Source organism: Cottoperca gobio, chromosome 12 (genome assembly GCF_900634415.1).
Source record: "Cottoperca gobio chromosome 12, fCotGob3.1, whole genome shotgun sequence".
NCBI lineage: Eukaryota > Metazoa > Chordata > Actinopteri > Perciformes > Bovichtidae > Cottoperca > Cottoperca gobio.
In genome coordinates, this window is record NC_041366.1 from 5,271,156 (window position 1) to 5,290,754 (window position 19,599).

General features: G+C 40.5%; 1 protein-coding gene across 5 annotated transcripts in view; it reads left to right on the forward strand.

The window, feature by feature from the left end:
• whrna (whirlin a) overlaps nt 1-17,852 on the forward strand; it is a 141,804-nt gene extending 123,952 nt beyond the window's left edge. For 4 of the 5 annotated variants that reach the window (XM_029445476.1, XM_029445479.1, XM_029445478.1 and 1 more), the window contains 4 exons: nt 529-1,111; nt 2,063-2,229; nt 5,139-5,261; nt 16,262-17,852. In XM_029445476.1, coding sequence (XP_029301336.1) covers nt 529-1,111; nt 2,063-2,229; nt 5,139-5,261; nt 16,262-16,444 — 1,056 coding nt within the window. In that variant the 3' untranslated portion in view covers nt 16,445-17,852. The remainder of the gene's footprint in view (nt 1-528; nt 1,112-2,062; nt 2,230-5,138; nt 5,262-16,261) is intronic. The other variant, XM_029445480.1, reaches the window with a different exon arrangement.
• Nucleotides 17,853-19,599: the final 1,747 nt, after the last annotated feature.

A 19,599-nucleotide genomic window follows, 5' to 3' on the forward strand; every position in this document is an offset into this window, starting at 1 on the left:
GGCAACTGAAGTCAGATAGAAGACAGATATATTAAGACCTGGACAAATAAAACCAAAACTACTGTAGATACAACTAGAGGTAAGTGAGAAAAGGTGTGAAGTCTTTATTTACATACAACTTAAATGAATAAGTACCTTAATGTACTCATATAGAGTTAATGTCAGAAATCGGAGTAACATTCTCAAAACTCCTCATTTTTCCAGATTTCCACTTAAAATATGAATATATGAATATTTCTTTCTCAGTAGCTCTGACAGTTTCGGAAGCCCTGAGGAGCAAGTGAGAAAACAATATTCCGATGATCCATATTCTAAATTATTATCCTTCTGTAGACAGTTGACATTATATTGTGCCCACTGGCATTTAATTTATGCAAACAAAAGGTTGTTCAGTCAGAATCAGATTTCTTGCATTAATACTTCAGCTCCATTATGCATACAGTATGGTCACATTTTGTATTGCGGTATATTGTGCCATAATACATTATTACTCCCTTAATCAATAATGAATATATCCTCTCACTTCAGGACGACGTACAGTCCACAACAGCTGAGTCTCCCCCCTCCTTCAAGCCTCCGCCCCCACCAGGGGTGCAGAGGCGCCCAACTAGACGAGATCCGCTCAACAAATGCCCCTCGTCCGAATCCTCCCACTCAGGCTTGTACTTCACAGCCCCGACCTCTCACCACTACAGCAAAGAGCCAGGACACGTCCCCGCCTCGCCTTCGCTGTACCACAAACGAGAACATCCCAGGGATCCGTCTCGGGACTACGCAGTCATCAGAAAGAGAGATCCGCCGGTACCTTTCAAGAAAGAACAGATAGCTGCGGCTCAGTTGTCTATGGTCACACAGCACAACATCGGCCCTTTCCCCAGGGTCCTGTCCCCTAGCAGACGCACCAAACCTGCTGCCCCGTCCCCTTCACCTCCACCTCCACCTCCACTCCCTGCTCCTCCTCCACCCCCTTCTCTTCCCCTTAAACCAATGTCCATGTCCAAAGCCTCCTCCTCCTCTCCTGGCTCTAAACAGCAGTTTGTAACAGTGGAGGTTCACAGGCCCAATGCAGAGCCCGACGTCAATGAGGTGCGGCCGCTGCCCCAAACCCGAGGTGAGGGACATACAGTAGAGCTCCGGCAGTCAAACATACATCTATTAAGGGACACATTTTTGTCATTTGTCCTCAAATTAATAACATGCACAGGTATGGCTGCAATTAATAATACTTTTAAATGATTGATTAGTCTGTAAAGTATTTTTAATTAATTGATTAGTCATTTGTTATATAAAATGTCAGAAAATGACACAATCACCCAGAGCTCGAATGAACACGTTATCTTTTACACGTATAATATCACCTGAAGCCCCCGCTGTCCCGTTATTTTCTTGATAATAACTTGTACGCACGAGATAAAAAGAAACTGTAGGAGCTCTTTATATTCACTGACTGTACATGTATATAAATATATAGAAGCTTTGAAGTGCAGAATTAAGTATTTACCTTCCCCTCACACCTATTTGTAGAGAGATATTCAGATTAGAAACTGCGGTTGTGATTCTTTTACTGATACTCGGCAGATTCTGAGGCTTGCTAATTGTCACAGTCTGCAATAAAATGAGGAAATATACAGTATGACATGGGATATGTGTATAAATATCATTTATAATCTCTACAAATATGTATTTATTTGGGTTTAATGGGCTAAAATGAGCAATTACCCAGAACACTGTGTACGATTGCCACTGCATGCAAAACATCATTAATCTTAATGAGCTTTTAATGTAATCTGATCTTCAGAACAAATCTAAAATTATAGGTTGTTGTTTTTGTTCTTGGTTTTTTTTGCGGTGCAGTTTAGCCTAATTACATCTTAAACTAAGAAATTTGTTTCAATATTCCACTAAACTCAACTAAAGTAAGCTCTGAAAGTTGAAGCAACAGAGTAAAACGGATAAAGTTAAAAGTGCTGGATTGCTTTCAAACATTAATATTCAAAGGTCCAACAATAGATGGTGTTCTGAGGTTCCCATTATCATGTCACGTGTGCCTGTTCACCCTCAGGTGGCGCTCTGTCTCAGCTGTCAGACAGCGGCCAGACCCTCAGTGAAGACAGCGGGGTGGACATAGCTGAGTCAGGACACATCAGCAAAGACAGCAGCCCCCATTCCTCACGCACACGCCACCCCCGAGACATCCAGGGGGGTGGGGGGGGCAACCCCTCCAAACCGGTGAGGGGGTGATTCAGAACAGCTGTGAGCCAAACATGGATGGATGAGTGAATTCATTGTTAAACTCTGAGGAATGAGAAATGTATTCAGTTTATTTAGGTGTGTGTGCCGTCGTACTTCTGTCTTTGTTCGGACCAATTAGAGTGACATTTCTGAGAATTACATTTTTGGAAGTGCGGAAGGTGAGAAAGCCACGACACATTTGGAAATAAACAAATTGGAAAATAAGGACATTTTTCGCAGGGCTGTTATGGGAGTTATGGGTCCTCACAAGTATAGAATTACATATTTGTGTGTGCTGAAAAAACAAGCCAAGTTTGATAAATCGATGTGCTTTATTTCAAATCCTCCAGAATATGTTCTCAAACCAAACCCTGATCTCTTCTCTCCTCCCTCTGTTTGCTCACACATACTGTTTACTTTGTTTCACTCATTTGTTTATTTCTCATTCATGTCATTCATTCAGTCACACACTCCATCATTTATTTCATCGCTCACTGCAGTGTAGCGTTATGCCAACTCTCAAAGTGCTCTATGGTTCTTATTGATTGATGGAAGAAATAACAAGTAAGGATGGGAGTAGACTAATTCTTCATGATGAAAGAGCTGGTAGATTCAATGTCTCTTTTAGATTAGAATTATGACAGCTGAATCGACTTTGTATCATACAAAGCTGCACTTTATTGTGAAGGCGTGTGTTTTAAAGAGAAAAAGTATGTTGTCATGAAAACTTCACCTTAACTAACTTAAATTAGACACTTGTTTAAGCCTTGTTGTAGTTTACTTATTCTTGTGTCAGTCAAAAACACACAACAGGTTAACTGGTGCAGAACTGTGGGCAGCAGTGAGCAAGTATGTAAATTCAGTCCACAGACACTGAATAAAATATTACAAGCACCATATCATGTTTTAGAGAAGGCTGAAGTGAAGGTGATATAACCATCTTGTGTGTTCAGCCCTCTCTGTTCCACTGGCTTCTCCTGCTCAGTGTGTTTCCTCATGAAGGGGTTTCATTTATCGGCCTTTCCTGAAAAGCAAAAAAAAATTGTTTCTGAGATTTTCTCTGAATAGTCTAAGATAAGTGGGCATCTACTGGATAGTGGAACAATCTACTTCAAACAGCATTTTGTTATTGTTCAACTGATCTCGGAAACCTATCCGATAACAGTCTGACAAAGATTTAGCCTCACGGGGCAACGGCCTGTGTTTGAGGGGTTAGCAGGGGTGTCAAACTCATTTTAGTTCAGGGGCCACATGCAGCACAATTTGATCTCAAGTGGGCCGGACCAGTAACATCACAGCATAATAACCTGTAAATAACGACAACTCCAAATGTTTCCCTTTGTTTTAGTGCAAAAAAGTACATTCTGAAAATGTTCACATTTTATCTTTTTACAAAACATTATGAACAACCTGAAATTTCTCAAGAAGAAAAGTTGCAATTTCAACAATAGTATTAGTTTATCATTTACACATGTGCATTACAACTTACAGATCACAATAGTTTACTTTATGATCAAAACAACTAATCTTTACACTTTGCAAAGTCATCCCACGGGCCAGATTGGACCCTTTGGCCGGGCCGGTTTTGGCCCCCAGGCCGCATGTTTGACACCCCTGGGTTACAGTGTAGCCAGCAGATATCTGGATAACCGATAGCCAGACCACGACTTCCCTTTCCCTGCGCCGGTCATTGTTTACAGTCCGATTAACATCTTGAGACAGTAAAATGGAATTAGAGTTGAACGATGACATCTCATCTCTATAAACAGATATCTGCATCTGAATGCAGATACATACATTACAAAAAAGTTTCATTTGGACTCAACTTCCCATTTATTGACGGATTCATGACAGATTGATGTGATGTTTCTATTGGCCCAAAGCTTACATGGATTCCCATCCAATGGACACAATATGCTGTATGGCCCTTATCTCTAGATGTGCACTTTTAAATGATACAGCACAATTTTAATATTTTATAACCAAGTATTTTGCGGTCCCCTGGCAGAGTGCCACAGACCCCACTTTGATAATCACTGACAGATTCTGCATTCATGTGCAGATTTCTGTTTATAGAGATGAACATTTAACAACCAGAAGACACACAAGGCTTTAGCAGCATGTCAGTTATTTAGGGCTTATTAAATTATTAAATGCTACCAAAATTATGAGCAATACATTTCAAATCTTATCTCCAAATGAATGCTAATGTTTCTCTGTCTGCTGGATTGTAAATAAGCAGCTGTTTGCTAACACTACTGGCTATAGCAACTCTATGGGGTTTTAATATGTGTCTGGCTCTGACAGCTTGTTTTGAAATATTTCAGTGCCTGAGTGTGCAAAAAAATAAATAACATGCAACAGCGAAGGTGCCCGGCCCGAACTGAACCGGGAATGCTGAAGTAATATGATATGCCTCTTCACCAGCTGGCTACCCTTGATATTTATCTTAGGATATGGACCTAGAATCCCAGGAGCATATTTCAGATTGACATACAGATAAAAGAAACCCCTAAAGGAAAAAGATCCTTCATTGTTTTACAGAGGCCAGTGGAAGAGAAGCTTTATGATAGGATACTAAATAATAGAAAAACATAGATGCCTTGTTAAAAGTGAGTAAAATATTTGCTTTAATTGTGTATTTCTTATGTCCTCTGACTTGTGAAGCTGTAAAACATGATAGCTCATACATATTAATAGAGTCATGGTCTTTTAAATGTGTATATCCATCGAGAAGACTCTCGAGCGTGTGTGCTCAGAGATAACTAGGCCCTGCATAGTGTCACAAAGAAGAAGCAGACATAGGGAGGTAGAGTGATGTTATGAATATATTGAGGTTTATATATATGCATAACTAATGTTCTTCAGGTTTGATAACTTGTGCTCCTCTCCCTCCCTCGCTGTAGCCGGGGCTGTTGGAGCCAACCTCGACTTTAGTGAGGGTGGCAAAGAGTGCCAGCACTCTGGGTATCGCCATTGAAGGTGGAGCCAACACTCGCCAGCCGCTGCCACGAATTGTCACAATACAGGTGAGCGAGGAAGAAAACAAAAAGATGTAAACAATACAAAAATATTATTAATATAATATAAAATGTTCACCTCTACTTGACCCTTGTGAAAAAGGTGCTACGATGTCCTTAGAAGACAAATATGTCTGTCAAAAAATATATTAATATTTCACTTTCACTGTGTTAAATCTTAAAACTACAAAATAACTACAATATATTCATTTGTTTTCAGAATTGTATGTATGTATGTAATGTTTGTTTTGTGTAGGAAACCTGGAAAATAGCATAATATTGTCCAAAGAGCAAACATTTGAAAATGTCTCAATCTGCTGGGAAATAGTAAAAAAAACTAAATAATAATAATTCTAGCCAGGGCTCTTGATTGAAAGCCTGATATAAAAGAATACATGTTTTTAGGCTGTAATAGCCGTGTGATCAAAGATTGTGGTTTTCTGAGTGTCTGTATTTTGGCTACACAGTTTATTATTGATTTATTATAGGAGCTGAGGTTGAACTTTGAACAAAACATTTCTATCTATGTCATATGCATTAACACAGCCAAAATGATAAAAAATAAATAAATAATGTTAATGCCAAAATGCCCTATTGAGGCCCAAGGGTTAACCCAGTATGCTTATAAACATGCAGCCGGCTCCATTTTGATGAATATTCTCCTCGTATTGTTGGCTGTGTTTATTGGTTCTTTGATTCTCTGTGATGGTACCGTGCGCCCACCTTCCAGGTGGGATTTAATGTCCTTTAAGGATTTATATGGATTCACACTACAGCTGAACTCACACTGAGATTCCTGTTCATTGTCCTCGTTGGGGCTCACACTAAAATGATTGTAACTTTAATGGCATTCATGAAAAGAGTCTCTGGCAATTCACTGCAATTACTTTCTTAGTATAAAGCTGTTGGTATAACCTTCATTTTAAGGAATAAATAAATTGGCACCTATGGGGGGTTATACAGGTAACAGTTAATGAAGTTAATGGCTTAGCTCAGATATATTCATGTTTAGTAAGTGGTGAGCCTGTATGGAGTTGAAGCAAGATACATGTCTGTATTTAAAAGTACTGGAAATTCACATCTCCTGGCTATGCAGAAGGAAATCCAAATATTGACAGGTCAGTCACCTCTAAGGAAAGCCATTACTGAGACTGGATGTGCATATATGTGTCTGCCATGGTAATGTACAACTCGACAAAGCCTTGCGTAAATTCAGCACTATCTGTAGCACTAATCATTTCCTAACCACATAGGAAGCAGGGAATACAATTTAAAGATCAGAACAACGAGCAGACACAGACTACAGTCCACACACTGAACAAAGCTGTGTCGCATCTCAGCCTCCCACTCCACAGAGGTGGTGATTGGAATAAAAAAGGCTTGCTGATTGCGAGGGGAGGGATAAAAGGATTGGAAATGAGCACATTCAAAATCAAAGGGTTCACTGGAAGAAAGGGCGGCAAGTGTGAGTGAAGGATGCAAAAGAAGAGAGAGCTGTGTTAATAAGGAGAGGAGGAACGAGGAGGATTTGTGCAGATGAGGAAGAGGAGGTCTGCTGTTGTCAGTGGATGCAGTATAATGGTGTTTGGCTGTGTAGGTGGTGGGAAGTAATGCATTGGGACCAAGTAAACAGATGTGTTTTTTTTCCCAAACAAAACCCCAAAGAAATGCAGGAAGATAAGATTATGGGTTCTCGTCTCTACGTGTTTCTGTTTTTGTCACCTGAAGCGAGAGACACAGTTTGCCTGATTTTATATCAGATCTGCTTCTTTGCTACATTATTGTTTGTTCCTTAGCTGTGTCTGAGCTATATTCACTCAGAGATTACAAAGCACCAGCTCTTTAATAAAGGGGAACATCACAACCTTATAGATAAGATTTGATGAAAGCATCTGTGGTATTATAATAGCGGCTGTTTCGCTTGAGTGGTTTTTTTCTTCCTCAATGTGACATAACAATGTAAGTTAGTAGCAGTGGTCTTTAGCTATTTGAAGCCCAGCTTTTCCTTAGAGTACATCATTAAAGAGATAACCAGCTTACAAATATTTAGTTTTGGATAAACAGCAAAAACAAAATAAAAAATAAATAAAAGAATCAAGCCATTAAACTATTTCTTTTAAAACAAAGAGCAAACAGTGTCACTTTTGAAGAAGGCCATTACTGCAGATGTGTGTACATTGGTTTGATTTCCATACAGTCAAAAACCTCACTTGTCTGTGACATAAGCACACATAGCAAGAAAGTCACGCTCACGAGATGAAGCCACTGAAATGGTTCAACCCATAACTGATTCCTCTAAACAGACACTCGAGTGAGAGACTAATGAAAATAAAAAGCAGGTGATTGCGATGCATGATAGCAGAGGAAATTGGTGCGATCGGTGTGAGGAGGTCCAGTGAAGCTGCCCAAAACAAAGTTAAAATTCATTAAATGAGCTCATTTTAATGAGGTAGACTTCATTTAAACAAGTAGATTGAAACTTAATCATGTTAATAATTATTGCTGGGTATCTAATTACAGCTCCACATTTCTTTGGGAATTGCATAGATTTCATCCAAACTTTGGTTTGCTGAAGTGCAAACCCTATAAATCACAAGCAAGACAAAGCCACAAGCTACATGGCACCACTGCTGCTTCCCTCAACAATAACACTGTATAGCTTCACAGTTATTCAGAGACATTCATAACATGGTAGCCTCAAGGTCACTTGATACGGAAATGGAGGCACGTTCAATTTCCAAGTTGGAAAAGTGATGTGTCAACTTTGCTGTGGCACCTGGGGAAAGCTAACTCAATGTTATTATACCCTTGAGCAAGGCACACAACCTGAATACCTTCCCCTTGTCACGACCAAGCGTCAGATACATTTGCTTTGAAAAACCAGTTAATTTTTGCTTGCCAATGGGGATCGGTTCTATCCAGGGGACAATTGGGCCCTGCACAATATTGTTCTTCTGCAATATTGGTAGGAAGCACAGTGGAGTCATGATACAGCAAACCTCAGGCTTCTGTTCTTTCTTTGTCTCAAGGCACAAGGGCTCTCGCCTCAAGTCACGGCTGCTGAGGATTAAGTGCAGATGAGTAAACTGCTGTCGACCAGCCGGTAGTTATCAGTCCAGATCACCACTCCTAAAAGCGAAATTACGTTATCACTGCTACGCTCCTATCATGATGAACGACCGCTCCACTAGCTCAGGGTAATTGTTGTAGGCTCAGTAAATAAGAGAGGTGATGGTGCAGCCGTGACGGGGGCGAACTGAAAAAATCATTCAGGCAAGGAATTTGACTGCATCCCGGGCCACCCTGTCCACGCTAACCTCTCATTTTGTAGGCTAACGCATCCCTCTTTGTTGACAGGTTTCTCACCTTTTCTTTGTTAGATCAAAATAAATGTTCATTCACCACCTATATCCGTAGTTCTACTTTCTTGTGTGTACACTCACTCACACACACACACACACACACATTCATTGAAATTGAACATAAGCTACAACAAACTAAAAATTATGCATAAAGGAATCAGGAATTAATGGACTCAACCCGAGGCAAACTTCTATCGCACATACAATCAGTTGTTGTACCCTCATATACCACCCCCCCCCCCCCCCCCCTTATACCATGATCAAAAAATGATGACCATTCATTTATAATTTCATGAGTTTTGCAATCAAAATGTTTTTCGGAAGCCAAGAGACGTTTACCTGGTAACATCTGAGGGTTTGACTAATACCTGGAACAATCATTTCCATTCCAAAGGTTCTTATGCGATGGAAACCTTGCTCCCACCTCCAGTATATAGGACAAACCTTTTACGACTTGGATACAGGAGATATTTATAGTGCGCTCAGCTCATAGAACCCTTCGGCTCAGCTGTGAGCCAGAAAGCTAACGTCATGTTAACAAGATTCAAAGTCAATAACATTGCGTACGATTGACAAACAGTACATTTATTTTAACAACAAGACTAGCTAGCTATCCAGCCATGTCATTGTCCCCAAATCAATATCAAAGTTTTCATGAACAAATGAGAGTCCATGTGTTCGGTTGGCTGCAGCCTGAAGTAGGAATTTGTAGATGATCGCTTATGTAATACAAATAATAAGAAGTTCAGAGGGGCAGTGTACTTCTCGCAGCTTGTGTGTTACAGTCGCCAACCGGTTGTGTTCAGACCAACACAACCGGATCACGTCTCACAGATTGAGTATGGCTTTGGCACGAGTGTCGCACTTGTTGCGTGGATTCTGAGTGGTCCGTCAACTCATTCCTGCTTGCTGTATTATCGCTGGTCAGGTTGACTGTTCACGACAAGCCAACACGACCCTCAGGCCAATCAGCGGGAAATGTCCCGGTGCGCCAGAGAGGCTGTCTGCGAGTGAGCCCTGATGTGGAAGGCACTGCTGGTGTTTTTCAACCATCAAAGTTGCAGTTAATGAAGTCAGCTGTCAGAGTCAGGAGGAGGAGAACATGGAACTGACAGAATGCAATACAGGTGTCTTACTTAGTGTGCTTTTTTTAAGATCACAAGAATGTGGAACCTTTGATTTTTTATATTTCTTTCAAAGCAGCATTAGTTTACTTTCATGGCTACTTGATGGCAGCCATATGACGTTGATATTGCTAGAATGTTTGCAAAACATCAGGCTTTTTAGCTGCTAAATGTTTTACGTTCTTCATCAGATAGTCGCCAACTTTGTCTGAAACTGCCCACATTCTCTTTTTTTTCCTCGCTAATACGGTGGCTTCTTTGGTTGCTGGTGGGTTTTGGAAGTAGAGTAAGTGATAGGCTCAGTCAGATGCTTGACCAAGCTGCAATATCAATGTAACAAAACGTATGCAGAGGCCATAACATTTTGCGTTGCCACTTAATGCTGGTAATAAATGTACACAGCAGGGACGTCCAAATGAAATGTATAATGAAAGTCATTTGGACAGAAACTGGTCTGAGCAGTGTCGGCTGTGGTTATAAATGTGGAGGCTGCTGATTTGAGACCAGAGAGAGGGAAAGAACAGCAGCCATGACTTCATCACTCATATCTGTCCTCTGGGCATGGGACCGCAGAAGAGAAGCAGATAAGGTGAACAAATATGACTTTTTATTCACGTTTGCTTCAGAGAAACAAAAGTGGCATCAAGGAGCCGGAACCGGCCCGCCAGAGGTTCCAATCCGGCCCGCGGGATGATTTTGCATAGTGTAAAGATTACAGAGAAGACATTAACTGCAATTTTTCAATGAAAGTAACTGTTATTTCAAATGTGTCCACTGGGGGTCGCACACAACACTGTCAAGCAAGCAAACTGTTGATGCTGGAGCTGCCGGTAAAGAACTTCTGGAGATGGCGGGTTCTGTCAACATCACACTCTGTGGCACCATCATTACACAACATGTCTTTGTCAAAAAAGGAGAAAAGTGGACACGGAGTGTAGAGTTTTCTAAGAAATATGGACCGTTTCCTATTTATTCACAGAGGTGAGTGGGAAAGCTGTGTGCTTGATGTGTTCGCAGCAAGTTTCAGTGCTCAAAGAATATAATATTCGGCGCCACTATGAGACTCATCATGGCGAAATATACAACAGCTTGCAAGGACAACTGAGAAGAGAGGAAATAAATGAATTGTTAGCGGGTCTGAAGAAGCAGCAGTCTGTTTTTACCCGTAGCCGAGATATCGGCGATACAGCAGTGAAAGCTAGCTACCTTATTGCTAGTGAAATAGCATTAGCATCAAAGCCAGACTGAGGGTGAGTTCGTGAAAACATGCATGCTGAAGGCTGCAGGACTCGTGTGCCCTGAGAAGCGACAGGCTTTTGCCAACATTAGCCTGACGAGAAACACTGTGACACATAGGATTTCAGCCAGCGGAGTTAAACAGCCAGATGAAGCACAAAGTCAAGTCTTTTGTTGCATTTTCGGTTGCAATTGATGTGAGCACGGACATTTCGGATGTTGCTCAACTGGCCATATTCATTCGTGGTATTGATGAGACTTTGACCGTCACCGAGGAGTTCCTTGAGTTGTTGCCTATTGCGGACACCACGACAGCAAATGACATTTTCAACGCTCTCGTTGGAGCGCTGGACCGGGTCGGAGTGGACTGGGCCCGTGCTGTTAGCGTGGCTACAGATGGCGCGCCATCAATGATCGGGGAAAAAGCAGGTGTTGTGACAAAATTCAGAGAGAATGCACAGGCTGCAAATGGAGGACATGGTTTTTGGACATTTCACTGTATTTTGCACCAGGAAGCGTTGTGTTGCAAGTCGTTAAAACTGGATCACGTCATGGCAGTGGTTGTCCGAACTGTTAATTTCATCCGAGCCAGAGGTCTGAATCACCGTCAGTTTGACAGCCTCCTCAGTGATGAAGACGTTACCTATAGCCTGCCATACTACACTTATTGCAAATGCTGCTTCAGACACTTTTGCACCATGAACAATATATTTCTGTGAAAATGAATACTTACTTTGGAAATATGTTAAGACATTGAACATTGTGACATATAATGTCAGTCAGCAGCTTCAGTACAAAGAGCCACAACTTTATGTATTTTTTATGTATACATTTTATACATTTACAAGGCAGGCAGATAACTTAACCTTCTTCCTTAATAGTTCCCACTTTAGTTTGTGTGATGTGGTGTCAGTTCAGGTGATCAGGATTACTACACAGATGTGGAAATGAACGTACGTTTAAAAATAATTTCTATAGCTTGACGAGTTGTTTTGATCATAAAGTAAAATACTATATTGTTCAGTTCCAAATACCTGTGACTAAATGTGTTGTGCCTTTGGAGATACACTGTGATGTGTATGTTGTACACATGTGTAAATGATAAACTGAGGCATAATATTGTTGAATTTGCACTTATTTTTCTTAAGAATTTTCAGGTTCTTAATGTTTTGTAAAAATATAGTTAATTAAATGTGAATATTTTCTGAATGTATATGTACTTTTTTGTACTAAAACAAAGGGGAACATTTGGAGTTGTCGTTATTTACAGATTATTATGATATGATTTTACTGGTCCGGCCCATTTGAGATCAAATTGGGCTGCATGTGGCCCCTAAACTAAAATGAGTTTGACACCCCTGTATTAAATGGTTCCTTCACACAGAAGAGAACCACCTGTGTTGAGATCTGCTGGTTCTTTTGAGAGTCTTCTGATTTCACTGCCGAGGAGTGGAGACTTACTCAAGAAATGAAACCCCAGTCCTTGTATATCTTTTGAATGATGTCATGTCTCAGGGGGTTCAATACCAAAAGAAAATTGTGAGGGTGTAACTGCAAGAGGGGAAAGCTTTTTCATTTTGTTGATCGCATACTTCTTTCTAAAGGCACAAAGCTGCTGAGCCTTCACTATGTGCTCTGAGGGTCAGTGTGTGTGTTTTTATGTGTCTGCGTGGCTCTGATGTGTTTTTCTTACAGGGCGGCTCTGTTTCTGTGTGCTTATGAAGTAGCTGTCACTTTTATGGCATGATGTTTAGCTTCGGTACTAATAGGACCTAGGTTACTTTACTGTAATTGAACAAAAGTAAGGATTTAAGACTCTCGTAAAAACTCTTTGTAAGGCCTCTGAGATACAGAAAAGTGTGCCCCTGGATAACCTTGGACCTGGGCTGCAGGTTTTTGATTTAATGACCAATTTTACCTTTGATGATTACATTACATCGCAGACAGAAGTATAAACAACACTAACCGCTCTTTTGATTACATTTCCTTACTCATCAAAGACTCCTGCTGTTATGAAAAATGTTCTGTTTGATGCAAAGTAAAGTGGATTTCCTATTGGTGCAAAGGGCACTACACTAAACAGGGCTAGTGACATACAATACGAATAGACAATCAGGAATACAGACGAGACAGGACCAAACAAAAGAAATAGACAATATTATTGTTATTATAAATATGCAAACTTGTTGTTACTAAGAGTGGGCGGTTATGTAGGGAACATATTTGTATGTGTATGAGTGTGTTTATTTGTAAGAGACAGACAAGAGAGAGAAGACATAATAATAATTTTATATAATCAGTAAAGTAGATTTTTTACCACATTTCTTCAACCAAACAAATACGACAACCAGAAATGACACGTCCCTGCTCATTTTACATATCTTACATTTTTCATATTTCAACATATGATAATTGTGTTTATTTGTTCCTGTTGTTGCACAAGATGAAGAAGGAGATGTTTGCTGCATTGTCTTCATGCATCAGATGGGAAAGGGCTGCTGGGGCTTAATTTTTATATTGAGCATGACGTTTTGTATATTTTGCTTTGAATATCTACTTGTCACAGTAGATTTATCGAGCTTCAGACAAGAATATCTTTATCCATCCATCCATCATCTACCGCTTATCCGGGTTCGGGTCGCGGGGGCAGCAGCTCCAGTAAGGAACCCCAATCTTCCCTTCTCCGGCCCACATCCTCCAGCTCCGACTGGGGGATCCTGAGGCGTTCCCAGGCCAGTGAGGAGATATAATCTCTCCACCGAGTCCTGGGTCTTCCCCGGGGTCTCCTCCCAGCTGGACGTGCCTGGAACACCTCCCTAGGGAGGTGGTCTCTGTCTCTGTCTCTGTCTCTCTCTCTCTCTCTCTGTCTCTCTCTCTCTCTCTCTCTCTCTTTCTCTCTCTCTCTCTCATTTATATATATATTTATATATATATATATATATATATATATATATATATATATATATATATATTTATATATATTTATATATATAAATAAATAAATCCCCACGTTTGTGGTTTGCTTGTTCTCCTGCCTCTGCTTCCTTGCTTATGGTCCACCCCGGTCTGCCATATATATATATACACAATATATAATCAAAAACTAAAATGCAGTCCCGATGAAAATGTCTGAGCCAACCAGTCCAAATTGGGAGGGGCCGCTCGTATCCCCCCCCCCCCCAATATTAAGTATTAGATTGACCCAGCCCGACAGACAGCGTTCCACTCTGTTTGTTTGCGGCTGCTAAGGACAGGCTGACCCATGCCACGGCCTAAGGCCATACTACTGATATCAGGAATTGAAAAATAAAAACTCTATGACCTCCGGCAGCTTCGACCTGGAATGGAACGGCCATTCGTGATTCTTCCTGATGGATGAACGGATTAGAATTAGCTGGTCAAAGGTCGAGGTAACTGTGACCGTTTTTGGCCATAACTCATCTGCTTATTATGACAATTTCACACAAATGTTTAACAGGATAAAATGATGAACTGATGACATTTTGAACAGACATGGATGTAAACTGCAACTTGAATGGTTGGCAGAGGCGTACAAGGCGGTAATTCTTGTTGAATTCGTATCCTAAAGCTGTATTTCTCTGTGAGCTTTGCTTGTGCGAGGGTTCCAAGTCAGGTTTAGTAAATTGTTCATTTCAACCTGATGAATGCCACCTGTTCATGAGTACATGCACATTTGTAAGGTACGATCATTCGTATAAACAACACCTTAATCTTGCAGTATAAGACTGCCTGTGCTGCTCCATTTAGAGCTTTCACACCTATCCAGTTTTGTTCCGTTAAATCAAGCTCTGGTGCACAACCAGTTCAAGGCCGCCTGAAAAAAGGGTCTCAGTCGGTGCAGCTTGTTTGTAGTGTGAAAGTGAACTTAACGTATAGCCTATACTTATACAAGATCATTTGGTCATCATGATAACATGTATGAGTGAAACCAGAGGTGTGTTGAGCTTTAGTCCTGCTTTGTGTTCTAGCAGTTTCACAATAAGAGGGAAAAGAGGGAAACATAGCAACAACACAGAAACTATCGCACATTATCACAGCACAAAAACAGTCTTTATTGTTGCGTTGTCTGTCTGTTAGTCAGTATCTCTCATATACAAGGACCAGTTGCAGACTCATAACCTCAGTTATTTCTTTGCAAGCTCTTTGGGATAGAACAGGATAAATAAACCCATATTGCTCTCAGTCACTAGAATATGTTTTCCCACTGTGGTCCATGATGTAGTATGATGTCACCAAAACTGTCAATCAGTGAGTTACCTGTCTGTCCATATGACTTTATGTTTACAGCTCTTGGTTTGTTTGTAATAAGTCAGTGTGAACACAAATAAGACTGGAACTAAAAGGCAATTATGTATCTTTTCTTTCTTTGGCCCGGGGCAAATTAACCGCAGTACAGGTGTTAGAGCACCCATAAACTCAAAATGTATTCAGATTAAGGCATTATGATTCATTTCACACTTCGGAGAAAGGCAGAATATCTTTACGTAACTTGTACAAACACGTGAGTGGTTTCTAAAGTTTCTGATTTTAAGAAAATTGGTGAACACAAGAAGTTTTCTTTACCCATGTGTGCCCAAAGACTATATTTAATATAATAAGGAAAAATGCTACAACATTTGTTCTGATTGGTCTTAATCTGGAAATCTGGTACGGACAAGCTTTGGGCAAGTATCTAAGAGTACAACAATCACACTTTTATCAATAGTCAGGATTTATGAAAAATGAGGGAACGCTAAACGCTAAAATGTTGTCTATTAAATGTCTTTCATATGTATTCTTTTACACTGCATATGTGTGCATACATTTGATATTCAATCATTTCTGTCTTATGAGTTCATAGATACCAAATACTTGATTGTGCTCCTTGTAATTTTTGCGATACAGCCATTTTCTTATCATACTATATTTAGTCTTTGGGCACATATGACTGTTTTTCCCAAAACTATAAATAAATATATAGAAAGAACACCCAAAGACTAAATATAATATGATAAGAAAAACTCACTTTTCAGCTAAACGGTATGACCGAGTTTTTACATTTCTTCAGATTTGTGCTTTTGCAAGCCCAGGGAAAACCTCCACTAAAGGAAATTCATCATTTCAGTTGCACAAAATGGTAAAATCACTTGTACATGATGCTAATTAACAAAATGGTCCATACGAGGGGTTCTGACATTAGGCCCATTTATATAACTTCAGTTCAGATTTAAAACAATTAAGTTCTCTTAAAATCCACATTGTCTCTATCTTTCTCTTTCTCTCTCAGAGGGGTGGTTCAGCTCATAACTGCGGCCAGCTGAAGGTGGGTCAGGTGATCTTGGAGGTAAACGGGGCGACCATGAGGGGCCGCGAGCACAGGGACGCCGCACGCCTCATTGCCGAGGCCTTCAAGACCAAAGAGAGGGACCACGTGGACTTCCTGGTGACCGAGTTCAATGTGGCGCTATAGCTGAGTGGAGGAGGAGAGAGGACGAGGGCAGCGCCGAGAGAAGAAGAGTTGGAGGACGACATGAGAGGAAGAAAGTCTATTGTTTTAAATGGCACAACTCTTTTAGATAGACACAAACGAACCAACTGATCTCTGAGTCCTTCGAAACACCCACCCCTTGAGTCTGGATACATGATACTCAAATTTTACAAGGCATTACTTCTGCCGTGGACTTTGTTCAGGATTCTCCTCAACTTGTTACCTCCCCACTGTGAGACCTTATGCACTAAATGGAAAGTAGTGAAACGTGTACCTTTTCTTTGTTCCCTCCGTGTTAAAACTTGTGGATTTACAAGCATTGAAACCCACCGGAACTTCTCGTAGCACTCCCAGGTCCCATGGTCAGTTAACTTTATTATTATTATTGTTTTGCTTCTGCCTGAGAGACAACTGCACATCTAAGACTGATCCATGCTCAACTTTACAAGCCTGGATTTGTAAATGTAAAAATTAACAAATGTAGATACAGATGCATATATACACTTAAAGATACTCCTATATGAATAATAAAACCCGTAACCTCCGCTGCATCATCAGCATATAGTGATATATTTCAAAGATGATGATAATTCAGGCCATCCTGGTGATATGTGATTCTACACATTTTGTAGTGATGGAACCGGCCTGTCTGCGTATTACAACCCTTTCACAAAAAGGAAATACATGTTACATTCTCATATTTCTTTAATCAGACAACATGTACTTCTCCATGTGTATCTGTATTGTTTGAGACTATGTCCAAGCTAAACAAGCGGAATTTCTTTAATTCTGTGAAAGCAACAATACAAACAATAAGAATCATGGCTAAATTGTAGCTTCTTTTTCTTTCTTTTTTTCATCAGCAAAACATTTCTGACAACTGCACTGTATCCAAGTTCCCCAGTACACACTGAAACACAAGGTGGTTCACATTCATTCACTACACAGAGCAATTTTGAAAACCTCAGTTTGGACGCTGGATCAAAAAATACATTTGTACATTTGGCTATTTTATTCTGCAACTACCCTCAGTTTTTCCCTCAGACTGCTCTGCTTTTCTCCTGCTACTCTGAATAACAATTGATGATTTTTATTTGTTTATTTCATTGTTGTAATTATATTCACCCGGGGGGGGGGGGTTGTTTTCTAAAGCCATGCTCAGTGAAGCAGTTATGCCCGAGAGGGGAGTGATGAGACATTTAGAGGACGACACTGCCAAAGATTTGAGAAACACTCCTCCACACATGTTCACCCATGGAACATGTGCACGCACACATTTTATCCACTCATAGAAAAGCAATTAGGAGATAAGCAATCAGGTGGAGAGAGAGAGAGAGAGAGAGAGAGAGAGAGAGAGAGAGAGAGAGAGAGAGAGAGAGAGAGAGAGAGAGAGAGAGAGAGAGAGAGAGAGAGAGAGAGAGAGAGAGAGAGAGAGAGAGAGAGAGAGAGAGAGAGAGAGAGAGAGAGAGAGAGAGAGAGAGAGAGAGAGAGAGAGAGAGACAGAGAGACAGAGAGACAGAGAGACAAAAGTAACCAGTGAGACGTTATTGTTGTTGTGATGATTTTACTTCCTCTCAGGAAGAGTGCAAGCGTGGAGAGGATGTACAGCAAACATTCTCCCATGTGTCACTCCAGAGACTCGCATTAGGCTGCAGCTAGAAATATGAAGTAGATGTGTGTTTAATGTGAGTGGTGTGTATTTGTCTTAATGGATGAAAAGAGGAGATGGCAAATAAAGACAAATGGAAATGTCATCAAAGGAGCTGATGTATGAGACACGCAGGAGGAAGTGAAGAGGTAGTCTGGTGCTTCTGGACTTTTTTAAAGAACGCCAACTGGGTAGTTCTGTGAGAAATTGTCATCAAACACTCCTGAATCATTCTGGTGACTCAGAGTACACATGCATGCTTTGTTTTTACACCATATATCTTCAAAATGTCAACCATTAATGAATAAATAACAAATGTCAGGTCGTAAATGTCCTTAAAAGAACATACCCACATCCTGTAATGATCAATTATGATCCTATGATATATTTTTTGAAAGAATCTTTCTTAAAAGGCGAAAACCTGATGAAACCTGGTCAGAAGACCAAGAAGACCAAGCTTTATTCTGTTGCTCAAGTGCGAAGTAAGAAAACAAAAAGAACTACATGAATTGATTTCCATAACTAGAAGAACTGTCAACCTGATGAATGTCCACGACTCTGGTTTGGTCTCCACCAGCATTTATACCAGCTAGTTGCATGTTTACCAGTCTCCCTTTTGGTGTTGGGAAGGTAGTTTTAATGGTGGTGATGAGAGACTGACTGTGTACAGCTTTGTGAATCTGCTTCATAAACATACGAGGACAAGAGGAAGAAGAATTCCTACTTTATTGATCACAGAGGAGAAATCAAATGTTTGCATTAAAGATGAGATGTCTGCGTATGGACAGGCGGGGGGTTTTGGTGCCTTGCTCAAGGGCACCTCAACACTGCCCAGGAGGCAAACTGGCACCTCTCTAGCTACCAGTCAGTGCTGCGTACTGAACACAAAACACACAAGCACACTAGCACACACATGGTCGGAGCATCCATTGCTAGCCACCTTACAATTGACGTACAGTGGGTACAATGGTGGACAAATTTACACATATGACGCAAGGGTAACATCATTGGAGGTCGGCAACAACACGATAAATTACTCATTAAAGTTGATACCGGCCTTTCAACCTTTCAGTGCATCCTTAACAAGTATCCAAACCTTCAGAAAGCTTTTTTTTTTTTAAGCTGAATTCCTCCGTTCATCTAAAAATAGGCAATATTAGGCAAATTTCTGTTACTGGGTTATTTCCAATTCAACACTGACTTAATACATAATTAGAATTTGTAAGTCAGAAAACTAACTTTTCCAACCTTCATCCTCTCACTGTCACATACAGTTGATTTGATGTGTTTTAGGCACAGGATCAGAGAACATTAGGAAAACATTTATACATATTTTAAGGTGGCTGCCTTCAAAACCAGACAGCTTCGTGACTTTTTAAATGTCCCGCTGCCTCACAGAACGAGGAGTTAAAAGACATGGAAGTAGTGACATGAAGAAGTAAATCCAGATGGGATAATTCCACTGTGTGACAAGAAAAGGGCAATCGGG